This window comes from Pleuronectes platessa, chromosome 22 (assembly GCF_947347685.1).
Source record: "Pleuronectes platessa chromosome 22, fPlePla1.1, whole genome shotgun sequence".
In the NCBI taxonomy this organism is placed as follows: domain Eukaryota; kingdom Metazoa; phylum Chordata; class Actinopteri; order Pleuronectiformes; family Pleuronectidae; genus Pleuronectes; species Pleuronectes platessa.
The window spans coordinates 3,279,111-3,301,097 of record NC_070647.1 but is presented as its reverse complement, the minus strand read 5'-3'; the positions used below and the strand labels follow the sequence as shown (position 1 = coordinate 3,301,097).

At 42.9% G+C, this 21,987-nt stretch overlaps 1 protein-coding gene across 1 annotated transcript in view; it reads right to left on the bottom strand.

The window, feature by feature from the left end:
* Positions 1 to 2,285: 2,285 nt before the first annotated feature.
* The window catches only part of LOC128428768 (protein bicaudal D homolog 1-like), a 29,602-nt gene continuing 9,900 nt past the window's right edge, over positions 2,286 to 21,987 (bottom strand). Inside the window, exons 2-12 of the mRNA XM_053415020.1 lie at positions 11,884 to 12,096; positions 11,540 to 11,692; positions 10,161 to 10,453; positions 9,611 to 9,791; positions 8,324 to 8,460; positions 7,957 to 8,251; positions 7,690 to 7,868; positions 6,551 to 6,917; positions 5,934 to 6,128; positions 4,380 to 4,531; positions 2,286 to 3,303 (exon numbers count right to left, since the gene is read on the bottom strand). Of these exons, the coding sequence (XP_053270995.1) occupies positions 2,286 to 3,303; positions 4,380 to 4,531; positions 5,934 to 6,128; positions 6,551 to 6,917; positions 7,690 to 7,868; positions 7,957 to 8,251; positions 8,324 to 8,460; positions 9,611 to 9,791; positions 10,161 to 10,453; positions 11,540 to 11,692; positions 11,884 to 12,096 (3,183 nt within the window). The remainder of the gene's footprint in view (positions 3,304 to 4,379; positions 4,532 to 5,933; positions 6,129 to 6,550; positions 6,918 to 7,689; positions 7,869 to 7,956; positions 8,252 to 8,323; positions 8,461 to 9,610; positions 9,792 to 10,160; positions 10,454 to 11,539; positions 11,693 to 11,883; positions 12,097 to 21,987) is intronic.

The following is a 21,987-nucleotide window of genomic DNA, read 5'->3' as shown; positions in this document are numbered from 1 at the left end:
CAGTATATCAGTCTGACAGCTTAATAAGATGGATGGTCACTTTTCCTTGTCTCTCTCTCTCCTCCTCCCCTCTTTTCCACGACCTTTCCTCTCTTGCCTGACCTCCCCAGCCAGTCAAGGCAAATGGTAGCCCACAACGACTCTGGTTCTGCCGGGAGTTTTCCTCCACTTAATTTTTTCAGTTTCCAAGGTGCTTGCTTGTGTGGACAGTGTTGGTTTCTCTATAAGGTTGTAGAGTCTCTACCTTGCTATGTAAAGTGCCTTAAGATAATGAATGTTGTGATTTGGCGCTGTACAAACCAAATTTAAGGGAATTAACAAACTGCTATAAAAATATAATTCAAATAAAAAAAAATCCAGATCCGAGAGTTATCTGTAAACTGAACACCCAGACGAAACTGATATCAGTCTTCTCATGTGACGCTGGGTAAGATGTAAAACAAGCATATTTCTTATAAACCTTGCTCTAATTTTAGGTGCAGTCTAACCTGGGAGGTCTGCAACCCCTGCAAACATGATGACATAATGCTTGTAGACGCTCTGGTTTGATTTGTGAGTCATTCTGGGTCGGATGAAGTGTTTCACATTTCCTGAGTTTGGTGCAGTACCATGTTGCTTGACAAACCTCTGCAGATGGCCTCAGAGGCACGAGAGGGTGCTACATTGTTAGTGTAATGGTGTAACAGAAGTCAGCCACGTTGGTGTGTCAGAATAGTCTTTGATCGCCTCAATAACAATTTGTATGAAAGATCTGTTTAGCTAAGATTCTACTCGTTTTATTAGTGTTGGAAAGTAAATATGCAAGGTGTAATTTTTAAACTTACTGATATTTCATACTTTCAATTTTGACCAATGAAAAATGGCCTCCCTCTAACTGTGCAACCCTACTGTATGTGAAACAACTTTTTTTTTTTTGGTAATTTGATAGTTAGTTAATGTTCTTGAGGCGTAGACTACTGCGACACACCCCAGAGCTAACTCCAAGTCATATATCTTCCCTTGTACAATGACTAGACAATGGGATTCAGCTGATCCTACACTGGTCATATGCCATGTTTGAGTGCTCTCCAACATCCTTCCTCTTTATACAGCCTGCACCTCCATCAGGTACTTTTTTCTTATGGAAGGGGGAGGAAGTCTGCGGTATAAGAGCATCCAAACGTGAGCATGCATAGCTGAGTACATGGCTATATGAGAACAAACCACTGGGTGGTGCTATAGATGGACAAAAACTGCTAGAATTGAAGCTGAGGATGTGACAACCATTGAAAGACCAGGAAATGAAGAACAGTCATTGAGATGCACTGACGGATTCCCGTTGGAAAGTAGTGCTCACTTTGGCAAAGTACCCGGTGAATACCAGTGACTGGTTCATCACTCCTCCCCCGCAGCTCTTTCATCATACAGGGGTGTTCGAAGTCTGTGTGGGATTATTAAATTGAAACCTTGAACGAGTCGGTGCACAATGTTGGGAGGCCGAACAATGATACACACCTGCCCGCCATACCCTTCCAATACTGGACTTGGGGAAAAACTGATTTATCTCTAACTTTACAAAACAATAACCCGACAACCGCGTTAACTTGATCGGAGCGATTATGTGCGGGTATAAAAGCTGTAGGCTATCCTTTTTAGGTTCCACACATCTTCAACTGCCACATAATATAATACTATGAATGCCATAGTGTCAAGACTTTCAGTAAGTGTGTGTTCTTATCTCCATTTGTACCATTCACCTTTCTCCCCACCTGTGAGTGTGACCTGTCAGAACAAGTATAAACACTTTGTGCAACCTACCTATTTGGAGTCATACTAAACCTTTATGCATCCAAGTACAATACAGTATACACTGAATGCCAAGGACAGTGTGGTGTCATGGCCTTCATTGAAGCTATGAAAGTGTCCTCCAAATGTCCATTCAATGTCTGAATGTCTCTGTGTCTCAACATGCATGTGTTGTCTCAACCTGAAGAACCTGAACACTAAAAACTCCAATTAAAAAGTCTCTTTTGACGCCCTCCTGTGGACCAATCAGCAGTCTCAGAATAAAAGGAAGGCGCTTGTGCTCCTTATGTCAAATCCCTGAGCAAAGTCACAGAACATTCAGAACCCATTGGCCAAGGCTTAGGCACAGGAAAACAGAGACTGGCAAACAGGAAACCACTCTGTCCTCCTCTCTGTGAGCCCCCAACCTCTCAGGTGAAGAAAAGAGAGGAATGATGGGAGTTTTCGGTGTCAATAAAGGCTGAAAAAGGCATATAGTATAAAGGATTCAGAGTAGGGGGTCAATGCCGGGGCCGGTAAGAACTGTTGTATCTGGGGTACAGGGGTGTGTAGTGGCTAGTGTGGCTGTGGGAGGTGGAGGTGCTAGAGGTGAGATAGGGGCTAGAGGGCATGAAAGCAGAGGAGGAGCTGTAATAGGAAGGGGAGTAGCTGTGGGAGGAAGAAGGGGAGTAAGGGGATGGCGAGGAATGAGAGTATTGGGCAGAAGAGCGAGTCAGGCTAGAGAGGGGTCGAGTTCGGGGAGTGGGGCTCCATGTGGAGCGCCTGAGACCAACAAGAGGGGAACGATATGGAGATGAGGGGGCAGATCCTAACGGGGTGGGCCTGGTGGTGGTGGTAGACGGGGGAGAGGTGTATGTGTCTGAGGTGTAGTGCCTGGAGACTGTAGAGCCTAAGCCACGGGGCAGAGTAGGGGAGATGTTGACATTGAAACTTTGGGAGTCGACCACAACTGTTCGCACCCCCAGGGTCCACTGGGAGGAAGCCAGCCTCAGAGGGGTTGAGGGTGGGGTCCGTGCCGAGGTAGAAGAGGGGGCCTCAAGGAATGGGGGGGTCTCTGACGCTACAAGACCAGCCAGTGAGGTGATCATTGCTGATGATGGACTGCGAGGAGGTATGTGTGAGGTAGGGGAGGTAAGAGGTGAAGCCAGTGCTGCACTGATCATGGACTGACAAAAAGACAAAGTGGAATCATCAGGAACAATTGACGAAGAACTATTAAGGCCAGAAGCGAGGAGGCTGCCAGGGCCAAAGGATGAAGTATAGCCTTGGGCTAGGTTGGAGGCCGAAGTCGAGGATGGGGGACTTACTTTGGGGGTGCTGGTCCTCCCACGGGTCAGCCTTCCCCCACGGGTGCGGTGGGTCTGCTCTTGATCGAAAGCTAAATCCTCCAGGCGCTGGGTGAGGGCCAGTTTCTGCTGGATGGCCATCCGGAGGAGGGAGTTCAGAGTCTTCTTCTCATCCTCGGCGGCAGCCAGCTGTCTCTGCATCTCATCCAGTTGGATCACATACTCGTCACACCTGATGAGAGGAATCAGGAGGTCGAAGAGGGAACAAAATGAAAGAGAGATTGAATCAAGGGAATCACTGTGTCCAGCCAAGAAACAGACCTAATAATATTTTATCTAGCTCTTGACATGAGAGTCAATAAGCTTATCTCTATACTGTCAACCTCATTAACCCCTTGTAGACGGATGTCGCGAATTTACCTCATACCCCATTCCGGTCTTAATGCTGCCGAAGTGACGATTGTGCCAGATGGTGCAAATACTACACATACCAAGGAAGGTATTGGAAGCACTAAGCATCTAGTGTTCGGAGTGGAAAATACCTACTAGCCCCTTGGGAATGTGCAGCAAAGTTATTTTGAGGTATTAAGCTGTATTTTAAATACTGTGATTATGGAACAGCAATGATTGTACAGAAACATATGTTGTTATTCAATTTCAATCAAAAGCAGTATCAATCTACATACCAGAGACTGGAAAATGTGTTAAATTGAGGTTATGCCGCTCATTTGCCTCCTACCTTAATTTTATATCTACTGTAAATGCTATATTGAAATTAACAATCTCCACTTAATTTTGCATCTGTATGACAGCCAAAAACACAAATAATATTTTTTTATATAATTTGAAATTAATTCAGGCAAAAGGGGTTTAGAAAGTCTGTGGACTGTTAGTTTGGGGGGACAATGTAACCAACTTACCACAGACGCTTTGATATTATAACATTATTAAGGCAAAATTTATTGTCCTTTTTAACATGTGGGGGCAGAGAAGGTGAAAAACATGCAGAACAGACAGATCTTATAGATTCAGGGTAACAATAGTATAGGGGTTACATTTCTGGCCAAATAATACCACTTATATAAGACATCCAATATTTAGTCTTAGACCTGTTTTTGTCTGTGGAACCAAAAAATACAGCAAATGTGATAGAGGACCCTACTTGAAAATATACTTAATAGAAACTGCTCTGTGGCTGCAACCAACACTGTTCACATTGGGAGTGTAGTGAATGTAGTCACCAGTCTTGAATCTAAGAATGGGAGTAGCATTGGGAGTAAACTTTTTTTCTTATAGCTGGTCTCTGACCTGGTTGCGAACAGGGCTCGCAGAGAGGAGAAAGTAGCAGCATCCTCCTTCAGGGCCTTCAACTCGTTCCTCAGCTTCATCATGGTGGAGGTCACCATGGACTTCTCTGCCTCATACTTACCCTTAAGGTTGGCAAGAGCCCCTTCTGCTGTCTGGAAGAACACACATCACACATTTCAACTAGTGTTTTTCTTTCATTTTTTTCCCTGAAATTACTTTAAATATTTGAATGCACTGTTGAAAAAACATTTCTTGAATTCATATAAATGTGTAAGGTTTGCAGATCTTCATTTGGAAAAAAAAGCAAGGGGGCTCAGGGGCAATTTTCAAATCAGTTGCAATTTTCAAATCAATTTCCCCCCATGCATTGATTAACACTGTTTGCTTACAGCCTCACAAATAATATCTGTGATTCACCCTGCTAAAAATCCCCATGTGGGCCTATCCCACCCATTTATTGTCCTCATTGAAGAAAAATCAATGACTTGTCAATCTTGTTGTGGCCGTAAAAGTTTGACATTCTCACGGTCGCAGCACGTTGGACCACTGACCACTGTCAGTTTGTTGAACCGCCCAGCGACAGCATCACCCTGATTTTAACGAACAATGGGGCCAACAAACTGGTCAAAGTATGGAAAACAATACAACAAAAATTGGAAGAAGGAAGAATAACTTAAAGACTGGATATGACCAGTTGTCAGGGATGAAAGTAAAGCTCTGGTCAGATAATAAAAACATAAACATGATATAGTTCATCGTATTTTAACATTTATATGTACAGTAAATATTTGAATACTTGGCTTGTTTTTTAAGCTGCGTTTGCTTATTTGTTGCACGAGATTTGGCACAAGACTCCAACTCTTCAACTGAAACTATAGTAATATATGGATGACACGACTCATTTTCATGAATGTAGGTTATACCCACACGATTGAAAGTGTTGTGGTTGACATTTTCTCAGTGGATAAATTTAGCTCTGGTCTCGACTTTGAATCCACACATGCTCAAGGGTAGAAAACATATTAAACAGGAAATATAAAGTAATTGCAATGGGGGGATAGGTTTGGCACAGCCCAGTGAGTCCTTCAATCAACCTTATTGGGTAATGTGTCTTAAGAAAGTGTAGACCAATAAAAACTTGGACTATAAACTGTTTGAAATCCAAAGCCAGCTGGCAGTTTTTTTTTTTGTGTAAAGCAATTACCCATTAAAATGTCTGGGCAAATATCTGGTTTGGTATTAAATGTACAACAATGCGTCAAAGTCTGCTACAAGTAAAACATAAAGCAAATTGGCGACATTATTTGTCTATAGCTTGCAATATGAAACTAGTAATAAGTAATGGTGTGAATGGTTGGATGGATGGGTGGATGGATAGAGGGATGGATGATGAATTGACATGATAGACACCTGGACAGAGCTACCAGCAAACTGCAGGCACTCGCAGCGTTTTTCTTCAGGTAATGCACACTACCAATTTGTATTGTCACACATTTTGTCACACTCCATAATTCAGCTCTACACTTCTAATACCTCTAGCAACTGTTCCCTCACCTGCTTGTTAGCCTTCAGCACCAGTCTGAGGGTGGCTATCTGCTCTCTCTTTGTGCTCAGCAAAGACTTGAGCTTCAGGATCTCCTCCATGCAGCTCTCCTTGTCCTTGTCCATCAGAGGGGCCAGTTCCCTGGCTGCAGCTCTCTGTCTGGACAGCTGCAGAGACTGGTCAACGGCCTGCTGGAGGTGCTTCACCTGGGGGAGAAGAGGAGGTGAGGATGGGAAACGAGGTTAGAACAGGAGGAGAAGAGTTAAGAGGATATAACGTGGCTCCGTTTGGGGATGAATTTGGCCAAAGGGAGGGGTTTATTCCGTGGGCAAATAGAAGTCGGCAGGGATGGATGAAAGGAGAGTAGGAAGGACTGAAAAAGAAGGGTTGTTAGTTTTCTAGGGGTGTCGAGGGAGAGGTAAGAGAGGGGAAAGTTAGGAAAAACAGGTAGGAAAAGGAATCGAGAGGGAAGGGGAAAGAAAAATCTAAAAGAAGGAATGTCGAATTTGAAGTAGCTGAAGGTGATTCTGAAACTGGAGCAAAACAGTGGAAACAAAAGTTATAGAGAAGAGAGTAAAGGAAGGACAAAGGGAGTTCCAGCGACACCAACGCCAGCACCGTGTTCTACCTGGTCTCTGATGATGGCGTTGAGGTTGTAGATGTTCATTGGCTCCTTGCGCAGCTCACTGGACGGCTCCAGGGCAGGCGATGATGATGACGATGACGATGAAGAGGCACTGATACTGGGTGAGCGGGTAGGAGGTGTGCAGGCTTGCGGGTTCTGCTCAGATGGGACCTTCTCCTCCCCTCCAGCCTCTCTACACAGGCGCTCTTTGGATGGAGACTCCGAGGGACTCCTCGACTCCCCGGGATTCGAGGTTGCAGCGGCAACAGCAGCCAGCCGCCTTGCGAGGCGCGGTGTGAGGAGAACCTTGCTGTTGTCCAAGGACATGGCTTTGAGACTGGCAGCGACGCCCCTCAGTCCTCTGCCTTGTCTATGTGAACAAACAGAATGAAAAGGATCAACTAATGTGTTCATGGTGTCTGCCGCAGATAAGCACTCATTCTGATTTTGAGACTGTCTCTTCCTGTTGTAAGACTATTTCTACCAATTCTACCCCGGTTTCCGCTGTGGTGAAATGCTCTTAAGTGCTCTTACCCTGCTAGTGAAAGCCGGCAAAGATATTTTGAGAGGTCTTGAACGATGAGGTCTTTAAATTTTTCCTACAAATTTCTCAGTAACTCCATTATCAAAATCATAAGGCACCTACAGGATGAATCAATAAAATGCACACACACACAGAGTCCACGTGGGTCACCATGTAAGATGTCAGCTTTATGACAAAGTGAGGATATTCTGTTGATAGTAGCCTTGGCTTTGGAGGAATATCTCATCAGTGATTGGGTGGCAGTTACCAGACAGGTGCTGTCCACCTCCAAGAGGCTCTAGTGGCTTTTTATCAATTTTTGCAAAAGCCTTCAAGCTGACTCAATAGAAGCGGGGTGTGGGTTTCCTCTGGCAATTTTAAGGAAGGTCAGACAACTGCATTCATTTTCATTCCCAAATAAGAATGTGAGTACAGTCAGTATACAGTCAGAAAATCCAAAATTGTGTCGGTGAATATTCTCAGTTGTGACCAGGAATTGGTGTATACGTATAGTTTGGACTAAATTTAGATTTCATCTGTGAACTAATAGGGCCTCAGTCACTGTGATTTTGAGATGTGTTGTTGATCTATGTGTATCCCAGTAAAACAGCAGTCAGACCTGTAGTAGTCCAGCATGACGCGGTTGGGCGTCTCGTTGTTGCACAGACAGACGTGATGGTAGAGCTGTGCAAGCTCCTCACTCAGCATCACCAGCTCATCCTGAGCTGCGTTCAGTGCCCCCCGGCTCTCACTGGCTCCTGACTGAGCTGCCTGCAACTCGGACTCCAGACTCGAAATCTGAGAAATGAGGACAGAAGAAGAAATCATTCATCTCTGGTATCGATATCTCATTCAGACACAGACTGTCTCGGTCTGTCAGGGTTACCTTCTCGCGTCCCTCCCGGCAGCTCTTCTCCAACGAAGCGACCTGCCGCTCCAGCTTCTGGTGCTGGCTGCTTCGATTCGGCCTTTCTCCTCCTCCCTCCCCACACTGAGCCAGTCTCTCTCTAAAGCACTTCAGCTCTGCCTTTAGCTCCACCACCTCAGTCACAGCAACACGATACTTGCACTGCAGGATCTCCAGACCCGGCGTTTGGTATGAAAATAGCTGACTTTTGTTCAGTGTCTCACTCTTAAAGTCCTCTGTGTCCCCTTCGCCTTCAGCCTCTTCGTCATCTCTGCTGAGGTTCTCAGGGTTCAGCTGAGAGGTCACACTGCTCTGGGCTTCCTGGTTGAGCTGGGCCCTGCGATGCAGACGGCGGAGGGCGGTGACCTTCTGGCTAAGACGGAGGGTCTTTTCATACTGCTCCGTCAGGGCTCCCTGGGTGTGTTGGAGCTGAGTCTGGGATTCCTCCAGACTCGTCATCAGTGCTACCTTCTCACGTTCAACCTTAGGGGGGAAACATTAAGGGACAGATTTGTGTATTTTGTATGATCTCATATGTTTCATATCTTCTTCAAATAAACATATCATACAACAAATTGAATTTAGACTTCATGTTAAATTGGCATCCCTCAATTAACAGCCAAAAAGGTGAACAAATCATCATCTTCAAACATAGAGTAATCTCTTGTTTTGAGAGGCAATATACCAAGTTTCAGATAAAAGTAAATACATAGGGACGATCTGCTGCTGGGACTGGGTCTACACCAAATATCATGTGTTCAGTTCATGGATTAACTAGAACTATCCTAACCTCCTGCATGACTCATCAGATCTCGCCCAACTACTTGAACCAGTCTGATGCTCTCAGGCTTACATTGCCTGTTAAAGAGTTTTAAAACCACATCATAGCACGAGACAATCTTAAGAATATTAGAAAACTGCTTCAGTAAGCAGTCCATGTCCTCCTGGGTGTGAATAAACAGTACTATTGCACAAAAAAGGGGATTCACTAACACAAAAACAAGTAGCCAGGACATCAGGAGAAGCTGCAGTGAAAACCCATCCACCAGAGAGTGGTCGATAGTGTAGTGTGTCACAGAGATATAAATAAGCTCTTCTGCAGACCAGCCCCATGGAGAGGCCGAAGACAGAAACACAAACACACACACACACGCACGCACACACACACACACACACACACACAAACACACACATGGATGTTCACATTCAAATCATACACAGCTCTGCGGTGACGTAAACATGATTTGATTAACTAATTCAAAAAACTAACTGTTAAATGTTTGAGGAAAAACCCTGAGATTTTGTGATGGTGTGAGAGAAAGGTGTTGGGAAGGAAAACAAGAAGGACTGAGAGACAGGAAGAGAGGAGGGTGGAGGATGAGAGGCAGGGTGCTTTACGCAGTGGGGATACTGTGTGTCAGCATGGTTTTATAATACATTATTCAAAAGCTTTTTTTTTTCTTTAGGAGAAGACAGCTGCTTGTAAATGAACCCATCAGAAGCTAAAAATAAATTAAAAAACTCCGGAAATATCTGTTATCAGTGTCACCACTGTCGGTATTGGTGTGTTGTTTTTCTTTCACACTGTAATCCGAACTTCCATTCTGCAGGACTGATCAGAAAACAGACTCACGGCCATTATGTGCTGCTTGAGCTTCTGGATCTCTGTCAGGTTCATCTCACTGTAGAGGTCCGACGTGGTCACTCCCTCAGCTTTGCGACCCGGCCCTCGGCACTCTCCGTTGGGCCTGGCCCCCAGCGCTGCCGCGGTCCCTGCTGCGGTCCCGCCCTGAAGGTGGCCGTTACATCTGTCACAGCAGATTAGAGCGTGTCATTAAAGTGCACTTTGTTTTCCTCACACCAAGTAGAGAATTATAGTAATTCATACCAAGCAGAGTTCAGAAGTGCAAGCCTTTTACAACCATAACTTTCACTAAGTTGATTAACCCTTAACGCCTAACCCAGGTTCATAGCTGAATAGTACTTCAAACTTAACCGGGGACAAAATTTGTTTGATTCAATGCTTCATCAAAACCAACATCTGCCTCTAACTTTAACAAATCATTTTAGCAACCTAAACCTAACAATATGTGATTATGCTTTTTTTTTTTTAACATTCATCATACATAAACAATAGATTTAGTTTCCACATGCGTGTGGGCAGTATCCACCTTGTTGGCTCCTCTGCGTTTGGGGACAGCAGAGTTGTCGGGGTGGCGGTGCCACTGGGCGGGGCCGAGATGAACGTCAGGTGGGCACTGCCGGTGAAGGCCACGTCACACATGCTGAGGTGGTGCACCAGCTCCCTGCGCAGGTGGTTCTTCTGCTCACGCTCACTCTTCAGGGACTCCAGAGACTCCTCCAGCTGCGTATCAGAGATGTCCTTCAAACGCAGCGCGTCCTGCAGCTGGCTGTTGAGGAGTTCAGTCTCCTCCTCCAAGACCTTGATCTCGTGCTTCAGGCCTTCATACTCCACCTGAACCACAGGCCGAGGAACGCACAGGTTAATGGCTATTATGGCAGTTAAGTAGATTGTTGTTAGAGATTGCTTTATGAGAGTGTTATTAAATGAAAATTAAATCCCAAACTTGTCACTATCGTCAACCTCACAGACATGTGGCTCTCTCTGAGGTTGCTGTTCTTTTGACACTGTTAAAAGTTAAGGGCAGAGGATGTCACACCTTGTGAATGGTGAATATGGGCTATACAAATACAATTTGATTGATTGATTGATTGAACATTGATTTCATAAGCATAGTTACAAACTTAACTTGCCCTAACCTTAACCTAAACCTAAGTCAAATTCAGCCTTGCATTTTGAACATGTGGAATATAAAGCATATCAGCCAAGAACATTATTTTTTTTGTTCGATCAAACTTAATTAAAACTCACACAGTGACTTTAAACTCAGATGTTCTTTTAAAAATGTACAGATGTGTGACAAATTTAAGGAAAAATTGGAAAAAAACTAATATTGAGTGTAAGATGAAAGAACTGCATCTCGCTTCCATACACGCAAAGATCAGTGTAGTGCTGCAACAAATGTTTATTTTCATTATTGACTGATCTGCCAATTATTTTCTTGATTGTTCTGTTAATCTTTCAACCTCATTTTTCCCCCGATCAAAATAGACTGAAGGTCTCCATTCAACTATAGTCAAAATTATGAATATCTATCAAAATACAGTGGTTTAAAAAAGTTATTTTTCAAATCATGATTTCATCCCAGGTTTTGAGTGTAGACTGAGCAGCAAAGATCTACAACATTATTAACTGTGTATGAAGAGGTCTGCATACTTCATTTTCTTTCAATTGACTAATCAATGACTTAATGTGTGTAAAAAAGCTGCGTCAGATTTAGGTGTTGATGATGTTTGAATGAAGTGTCGTCTCTCAGACAGAACTGCATGATTGTGTCACAGGAGTAGCAATCAGTCATTATGATTTACATTGTCACTGAATCTGTATATAATGTAAGCGATTTAAAAAGCAAAAGACTCATGTTCCACCACTGAACCACTGGACTATTGTCTTCTGTCCATGTGTCTGAATCATCTGTACCTGGTTCTGTTTGAGGGTTGACACCAGCTTCTGCAGAGAGATGTTCTCCTCCTCCAGCTCAGTGTAGTCCTGGAGCAGCCGCGCATCTCGGAGCTTGTACTCCCTGATCTCCTCCCTCATGCGGCTGCGCTGCAGCTCCAACATTTCATTACTCTGCGGAGACAGGACGAGAGCTGAAGCAAGAAAACTACTGGATTAAACACCAAAGTGGTGGAGTTTCCATAGAAAGATAGTGTTCTTCCATAGGAAACCATGCGGTCAGCTAAACACCTTTGAGCCACCTCCTTTTGTTTCCATGAAAGAACACACTCTGATGATATTATGTATTTGCTGCTGTACAGTACCTCCCTGAGCTCCTGCAGCAGGGTGCTCAGATGCTCGTTGTCAGCCTGAGCGTTGGAGGCAGCTTCCCGGCTGCGCTTCAGCTCGGACTGCAGCTCCAGGATGCGGCCCACGTAGTAGGCCTCCTTGGTGGCAGACTCCTGCAGCAGCGTCTCCTCGTTGTTCTCCCCATCCTCGGCCACCTTACGCTGGGTGGAGTAGGCATGGCCAAAGGCCTGGAAGGGGGCAGGAGAGGAACGAGTGAGTTCTCCAACATGATCAGGTGGTTCATTCATAAAGCCATGATAAGAAACTTTCTCTAAAGGGCAAAAGAAAAAAAATGCTATACTTCAATGTTGAAAAGAAAAATGTTTTATTTGGCAAATAAATAAAGTGCCTGCCATTGAAAACATGTTTTTTTTCTGTCAGGTCAAAACATAATTATACGCTTATTGTTATACTATGAATTATTTTTTGTCCAACTGATGAATCCTTTATCTTACAAGTTGTTAAAAATTCCATTATGTGGCCATCATAACATATGAAAGCTCTGAGAGTCAGTAAGTGCTGAACAGAAATCAACCAACAAAATACTCCACTCAAAAATAATGGAGGCAAAGAAAGTGGTCCGGATAAATGAGTGAAATGAGCATCTTGACATCCATTCATTTATTATTCAGATTAGTTTGCTGATTTTAAGATAAATATATTTGATATTTGGTGGGAAACAAATCTGTACAAACAGACATTTTTCATGTCTGTTTAAATAAATCCGACATGTACAGTATTTAACCCGACATTATGTGGCTTAAACGCTTGAACAAAGTTGCTCTGCTCTTCTGGCTGCATCTTCTTCCATGTGAGCCCACTGGTCTGATTTAATGAGCCATTCGCAGTTTCACTGTACCGGCCGTGTGTACTTAGACTTGCATGGCTTAATCTTTGAGACAAGCATATGCTACTGGCAGGATCAACCAGGTAGCCCTCTCTGCGCTGAGGAACTTCACTCCTTTGAGCTAAATCGTGGATCTGACTTGGTTTCTATTACTTTTGTTTTTAGGACTTTCGGGTTGTTGCTTGTGATCTATTCTTTCCCTTTCTTATGTTTAGCTTTTCCTACAGGCTTTGCTACTTTCACACTATATCATCCTGCATTGTTCCCTCTATTTGTTGATTTCCTCTGGGTCTGAGTTGACAGTTGTCATCTTTTTCACTGTCCAGAGGTCGGAGAACCAGGGCTGTTCTCTGTCCTTCTGTTCATTGATGCATGAATCGCTGCACACTCTGAGGTGAGCTTACTTACGAGATTAATGAACCTTCACTGCCAACTCAACCCATACCCGACTGCTGTTGGCCTTATCAACAAGGCCCTGGACCCCATCACTGCACTGCACTGCACCAAGGTCCCCACCTGTCACTGTCAAACTTTCCATGAACATACAGATCATACTGTACTTCAAATAATAAATATCTATCGTTTATATTGCATAATCACTTTCTAGTGTTTGCAACATATTGCACAATCCATTTTCTAGTGGTTATCATACTTTTATATATCCTACTGTGTTCTATTTGTATATTTACTTGCATAAACACACCACAGCAAATTCCTAGTATGTATAAACCAACTGGGTAATAAACCCTGATTCTGCAAAAATTACTCTATAAATAAAATGCCGTAATGATGTAATTCTGTGTATTTTGTCCATATATAGCTGGATACTCTCGGGGGCGAAAACCCCGGAGGACATTTTAGAGATATGGAAGACAGGAGGTGGACGGAAGTGAATGTGCTGGTTACAGTGGTGATGTGTGTTTACCTCATCTTCAGTGTTAATCAACAAACATATTTCAGGTTTTGCTGGAATAAATGTATAGAGAAGTATTCAACTCAGATTCTGTTAAAAATAATCATTTACTTTTGTTATATGTTGCTGCATTTACATACCTGAAACTCACAAGTTGAGTTTTATTTGAGTTTTCACCATAATGGTCAAATCCCCTTTGTCTTTTATCCTCTGTCGACAATAACAACCAAAGTGGTTTTCAGACATGACCTCCAGAGGATGTGCATGGATTAGAAGGCTGGACCTCAGTGCATGTCTGAAAGCAGCTTTAGAGAACAAAATCTTCTATGCAATTTTACTGTTTTGGTTCACTGTCAGTAGGGAGCAGGTTTCACTCAGGAAGCTCTGATATACATGCATCAGAACCATGTAAAGAGACAGACACTTTTAAGAGACTGACTGGTGACAACATAGTGAGACAATCAGCAGTTAAAGAGACAGATATTAGGAAGTACTGGAGACCAAACCCCCAAAATGGTTGCATTGGGTACATTTTATACATTAGCCAGCGATTTACCCCAGCAAGCCTGGATACAGCTGCCCAGAGCAGATTAATGTGGATATATATATTAGGTATACTCAGAGATGATTTGTTGTGTCCAATAACTTATATGGATGAGCTACATTTTCTGCCTTTCAAGCTTTCATGTTGTCTTCAATCGGCTCAACTTGTCAGCCCAAAGTCTCCATTTCTGATCTCAGCTGTGATAGACATAAAAAAAAGATCTCATTTTATGGCACCGATAAACATCCAGGTGGGAGCATTTAAACCACAGCAGGAAATAGGGCGATTTGATTTGACATTCTATTGGTGCACAGCTCCTCCATGTCAGCCCATTACAGACAACAATAACAACAGAATGACTTACAACTGACACACCCATTCAACTGCTGTACATCAGAGAGAGTGGATGCACCACAGGAACGTGGCTATAGAGATAGACAAGACGCTTCATAGAATAAATCCTGTCATCAAACAGCTATCTACACAATTTTGCTCTGGAAAAATAATCTAAATGTAAGATATTAGCTCCTTGGCGACTGTTTAGGCCCTGACACTGGGCCATGAGTGATGAAGGCTTGATTTCCTGCTGACAAAAAGAGGAGACAGTGATAACCCCCCAACCACCCCAACTCCCCCTCCACCATCCTTTGGTGCAACCTGGTGTGTTATGATTCATCACTAATGGAGGGCGTTGCGCAATGCACTATAAAGTAAACAGGGCCACGCACGGTTTAAAGTTTGTCGCCAAAATGGAAATTTAACCAAGGTTTGAAACTTCAATGTCATTATTATTAATGAATTGTTTTCTATGCAAACTTAATTTTTAGGATGTATATAAAAGTACTTAATAACATGTTTAGGGTATAAGGTGCAACCTCCATGGAATTTCAACCTCTGTCACATTGTGCCATAGAGCCCCAGAAAGAGAGAGCAACTTTTATCTTTTTCATCCGTGTCATTGCTAAATCCTGTCCTGTGACACAGTGGACTAGTTTGACACCGTCGTGCCTCTCTGGCTCTGTTTGTCTCTCCCTCTCTGTTTTGGCCTCGTCCTTGTCTCATTCAGTCTGAGACAGGATGATGTCAGAGTTGGCATTAGAGCATTTTGTCAGCCTAACCAGGACACTGGTCTCAGAGCGAACAGAAAAGGGAAGCAGCAGATTAACATGTAAACTGGCGGAAAGCCCTGTGGGAAAACTTCTCCCACGTTTACGAACAGCAGAGAGGACAGGAGGGAGCAGGACCTCTGGCTACATCCCCACAAAGTCTGAAAAACCATCCTGCAGGATAGTGCGAAGGTATGACCGTGTTTATTTGCGCTTTAGAAAGTTACTGCAGAGAAACAATCAGAAAAGGAACATTTTGTCTCATATGCACTGCTTTGATTTCGCTAACGCTCCATTTTTTCATTTGTTCTCTGGCTTGCTTCACCACCTCTGCTCCCTCTCACTCTCATTTAAAGAGTTTCTATAAATTACAGTGGTTAATTGTTCGCTGATCTGTGAGGCGAAACAGTCTCTCGAAGCAAATTAGATCCTCAGGTGAAAAGTGTAACGTTCTTTAATCAATCTAAACGTACCTCTTTAGCTCTGGGGTCAGAGGTCATAGTCAAAGATATTGCAAAGAGGTTTTACATTTTTTGCTTTTTAAGATAACAAATGAAACTGAGTTGTGTCACCCAAATGAACCACTTGAAATAAGGTAACCGCTACAGCTTCTCTGGTGAGATGAGGGATTATTACTTATGATGGTATCTCCATTTTCTAACTTAACTCTGCAATAGAGAGACAAGCTAACGTTTATATTGGTCAGAAAATGATGCACCAACATATGATGTCGTACGATAAGTGAGTCTGGAAAAAATCAGGAAATTAAGTTTCACATCGTTCAAAAACATATTTTTCCTGTTATCTCTGCATCCTATAGGACTAGAGACACAACGTAAAGCTTATATGCTTCCAAAAGGAAGAAGATAGATTATGTCATATTGTGCTTAGATTAACCAATAATTTTTCATCAATCAATTAAATTGTATCCACAAATCACAATTTGTCTGATTGGGCTTTAGAGGGTGTAACACTTTCAAGGAAAAAACATAGATATACATATGTGAGGGATCCCTTTCCCAAAATGGACATAATATAATTATAAATTACATGCCTGACTGAAGTATGCAGCATGTGATGCTCATTTTAGTATTGTTATCTGCCTCAGGCCTGCCATCCTATCTCACTGGGTGAAGTCTTTAAATCTGTGACACCAATGGATAACTGCATATTTATTTAAAAGTTTAAAAGTTAGAAGTGATGTCTAGAGGGTTTGAACTGGCCAGTAGAGATATGATGATCTGCTGTTTGCCGCTACTGCCGCACTGAGACCAGTGTCCTAGTTAGTTGACATTGTGCTTCACTGCCAACTCTGACTTCATCCTGTCTCAGACTGAAAGAGACAAGAACCAGCAAAAAACGCTGATGGAGAGAGAGAAGACAGGGACAGACAAACAGAGCCAGAGAGGCAGAACAGCGTCCAAGTCGTCCCCTGTGACGGGACATACTGGCCTCACAGGATAGGAATTCTTATTCTAAAAGAGCTACAAAAAGAAATTTTCATCATGTCCCAAACCTTTGTCTCTCTCTATTTCCCCTCCCTCTTTCACTCCACCCTCACTTATTCCTCTCAGTCTATCTCCGTCCCCTGTGTCTTCAGTCGGCTGCTCTGCCAGCATACTAATGCAGGCAGACTGAAGATTTTCCCATGAAACTGTCCCTAGGCTTAGTGATGCTGTGGGATGATGCCAGAGTGGGTTTAAGGTGCAACGGTGAAGTCAAGTTTGGAGTGAGCTGTCATAACAAAGGAGTCACCATATGTACATTGTAAATCGTCTGCATTTCTATAGCACTTTATAGTCTTGATGACGATTCAAAGCACTTACATATTTTATACCCTCACATGTTACATATTAAACGTAGAGCGTCAACTTTACTATCTGCCACTGTGACTGTGCTAACTGTAGGCTACATGACCTTGACGTTATAGGACCAAGAGTTTACATGATTTGATGAGTCACTTACACTTCCATGATTTCTTTCACAGAGAGATATTTAATGTGGCTGCAGCCTGGCCAATCTGAGATATTAAACCATCAAATTCCAGATTCTAGATTTGTTACAACTAGAATAACAACTTTTAATTTGACAGATTTTATGCAGATATGTTTGCCTGCATTCTGTTGTAACATTTAACTGGGAATCTCAATCCACATTGACCGATAGGCATCATGTGTAAAATATCACTGCCAGGTAGCTGACTTTACTATAAACTAGGTCGAGGCATCTGTGTGTGTGTGTGTGTGTGTGTGTGTGTGTGTGTGTGTGTGTGTGTGTGTGTGTGTGTGTGTGTGTGTGTGTGTGTGTGCGTGTGGGTGTGTTTGTGTGTGCGTGTGTGTGAGTTTGTGAGAGTGTGTGCATTGAGACAATTGTTTGTCTCACAGAATTTTAATTTGGAATACCTCGACTATTTGCTTGCATTCAGCACACATCTAAAAAAAGAAAGAAAAAAAGACTGCAAGTAACATCAGCAAGTACACAGCATACGTTCCCAGTTCTGAGCGTTCACATTCAAGACATCATGGCTACCACCAGAAGCGGTGATAACACAGAAACAACTGATGTCACTGGTGTAAAAATGCTATGTGTTCCCCTTGAGTTCAGTCAACAGCGACAACTTGAAGCCAACTGTTGTTTGATGTGAAGAGCAAATGCCGCATTTAAAAGAAAATTGGCGTGCTCTGTGACTTTCACAGTTTGTTCTATAGACTGTATATAAAGATGAATGACATAACTGCTCCCAAAATTGAGGTCAGAGAAAATTAAGAGGGAAACCCAAAAGTTCCCACAATGTGCAAGCACTTTGGCAACTGTACCTGACTCCACATGTGACATTATACATGTATGCAGGGGTGGACTGGCCATCTGGCATACCGGGCATCGTCCCGGTGGGCCGTTGACCCAATGTGGGCCGGTCTGGTCCGCTATGTTTTTTTGTTTTTTTTCTCTTCTTCCTCTCTAAATTCCCTCCAATTGGGCCGGCCAATTGGCTACAGAGGGCTAGCAGTGTGTTGCCAGCATCGACACATATTATTGGTCTATTGTTTGTCATTGTCAATCAATCATGGGCTGACAGGCTCAGAGAGCCCTGACAGTGCTGTCAATCACAACACAAACCAGGGTGGGGTGGGACCTCATGGCATCGGCGGGGGGAGTCGCGGGACGGGCTGCTGCTGAGACAGAAACTTGAAATGGATAATAAGAGTAAAAAACGCCCGGGTGGCGCTGAGAAGCATCGGGAAAAAAAGCTGAAGTCTCTGGAGGTGGAGGCTGCTAAATGTGCCAAACTGACGGACCTGTTTGGTGCCGGGTTCACCAGCCCAGCAGCAGCAGGTGCGCCGGGAGACGAGCGAGGAGGACTCGACAATGATGAGCGAGTGGAGGCAGACATGGTAAGTAACATTTTTGAGACATGTCCAAAACAAAGTAGAAAACGTTTTTGATTTGGTTTTAATATGCCGTTTTGTGATATTATGGGTTATTGTTGTTTAGATGATTTAGCTAAGCTAGCTAAGAGCTGCTAACGTCGTTTACTGTTGCTATGGCAACAGTAAACTTTCTGAGCTGTAAATAGAGATGAGAGTGCTTATGTGTTGATCCTTAATGGTTTGATCATGTACACTAAATGACCAATTATTCTCCATTACAGGTTGTTGTGATATATTTGAGGAGTCGTTCTCCCTCTGTTTTATATGTGGACATTTGGGACCACTGTTAGAATTTGGTAAGTTTATCATGTATTTTTTAATGTATAAATTCATACTTCATAATTATAATAATTTTCAAAAGGTTTTAAAAGAAACACACATCCAAAAAGTTCTCAACTCTAGGTGCAGGACAGAGGAAAACATTTTATTTATTTTTCAGACATTATAATGTATCCATGTCCTTCTCAGGTCGACCACTTGACATGTGAGAGCCTGAGGAGTTGTTCCCCCTCTGTCCATGTTCGAGGACTTGTTATCTGTCTGCCTCCACTCTCTGCCTTCACTGTACCAAAGTTTGTCTGTTGAGTCTCCTCTAGTCTGGTGAGTTTATCATTTTTTATGTTTTATGAAATCATACTTAATTTGTGATGATTAGAGACATTATATTGTATCCATGTCCTTCTCAGGTTGACCACTTGACATGTGAGAGCCTGAGGAGTTGTTTTCCAGACAAAGGTAGAGCTGGCAGGGGCGTCACCCTGGGCCTGCCCTTTTGGGCTGGGCTTCAGCTGCAGATCTAAAGGCTGCTTCCAGGGGCATGGGGCCCTCAGCCTTTGTTTTTCTTTGCTTCTGCACCTTACAACATACATCACACCTTATTTTCACACATCCAAACACTGTTAACACCACTGACGCGTAACATATTTTACACATCCCACTACGTAGTTAGAGCTATCTTGATTTGGAGTTAAATAAATTTACTTTTGGCTTGAGAGGTTTGTGTATGGCCTCCCTTCTTGTTGCCATCTTTGAGCTAGGTGGTAACAGTAGTAAGCATGAGAGAAGACGCCACAAGATTTGTGGACTTCTATGTGGTGTCCGCTGATAATGTAGTGGGCTGGTCTGGACAGACAATGCCAGGGCTGAATTTTTGTCCCAGTCCACCCCTGCATGTATGTGTCCCAATCTGTGTGTGGAGATATGTTACTGGTCTCTGTCAGAACGCTCTTGTCTCCAATAGTCACTGACGTTTGTTTTTATCTTTCAGAACCAACCATGCACAGATATTCACAACTTTTCTGGGGTTATCGGCTCTCGAGCCAATGAAAGAAAACTTTACTCTTATCGCCGAGCCGTGAGATACGACAACACCTACTCCGTTTCGGATTTTCGAAATGTAGAGATGAAAATAAGGATAGTGCATATAGTGCCACCTCCGTGTACACATGATTTTATTATCCGATCTCTCAGTGAGCCCTGAAGGAAATATACAATTTATAGCTTTCATTTGTAGGAAAGGATCTGCCTCTCCGCCCTATCTCTCTCTCTCTCCACACATTAGCTGTTATCTGTGGGAACAGCTCTAAGACACATGGATCGATACAAACCCTGCAGTCGTGGGAGCACAGTCTCCTCTTTAATCTTTGGCTGAGAGAAAAAAACACAGAGAGCAGCAGAGAGAGGAGGAAAGACAAAGAGAAAGGAATTCATACACATAAGCTGGCATCAGCGTAGACCAGGGAAGAGCGGCTCCATGCTGCTTTCTGTACTGAGACAGTGCTTTTCTTTGGTGTAAGGTTACTACAACTGATTCTCCAGTTCAGAGCTCTGCGGACTGATTCTAGCACGTTCTCAACGAGTCCGCAACCACTCTAGCTAAAGCTCCATTTCTGCAAGTCACTTCTACTGTTTAACAAAGTGCAACCAACAATACAGACCCAGGAAATGTCCCATTCCAAACAGGCTTGTTAAGACTATATGAACCCTTTCGTGCATCTAAAAGTATTCTTCCATAATTGTTTTCTATGGTGTTACATCTATCAGCTTTGTTGCTGCTTTGCTTTAATATTAATACTTATTTAGTCTTATGAAACATTCGTGCGATAAGTCTTTACTTGACTTTGCTCTGTTGAACTGTATAGTGTTAAACTGTGTCTTAACATTTCAGGATCATATATCGACTTTGGTTAATCACTTTACGGTTCACTTTTGTTTTCTCCTCCATATTAGTTTGATTAACCTGCATTTTTGTGTAGAATTGTGTTATTGCATAATTTGGCATTGTTGTAACAATAAGATTGTGGAAGTGGCAGAGATGAGCTTGTAAGCAGTAGAGTAAAGAAGTGAAAAGGAGGTAGGGTCAAGAGTTCGGACAAACCAAAGGGAGCTTGGAGAAGAGTTGCTGTTCTTTACTATCAAAAGGATGCAGTTGACATATAGTATTGAAGTTATCCACCAAAATTTTGACCCTCATCAATGCTGCTAAAAACTTTAATCTTGATGATGTTTTCCTACACTTGACGTCTATTGCACTACTGTTCGTCCTGGGAGAGTGATCCCTCACATGTGGCTCTCTCTGAGGTTTCTACGTATTTTTACCCTGTAAAAGGGTTTTTAGTCGTTTTTCCTTACTCTTGCTGAGGGTTAAGGACAGAGGATGTCACACCAATGTAAAAGCCCTATGAGACGAATTGTGATTTGTGAATACGGGCTATACAAATTAAATTTGATTGATTGATTGATTGATAGTCTTTCCAGGTACGTCGAACTGGGCAAAGACCCTAGGATAGTCCCAGAAATCAGGGGGGATTGTATATCCCATCTGTCCTTAGAACGTCTCAGTTTCCTCAAAGAAGAGATGGAAAGTGGAACTGGGGAAAGTACATCTGGAACAACGTGCAGCCACTGAAACAAGAAACTTTGGATAAGCAGATGAAAATGTATGGACGGATGTTTCCACATCTCATTCACTTAGTGAGTACAACGTGGCAGAAAGGTCACACCTACAAACCTAAGAGCCCAGACAGGTAATAAACCATATACACCCTTCAAAAAAAAGCTAGCTACACTAAAACACTTTTCAAACCTAACATTATCTGGTGGAGTCAGAAAAGTCATCAACCCACCATCTAATCACTGGTCCTGCCTCAGTTTGAAAAACCTAAATTCATATTCTGGAAACACTGAAGACTACAGCTCTCAGAAATCACCATGACCTCATTCTTAAATAAATAATTCATCA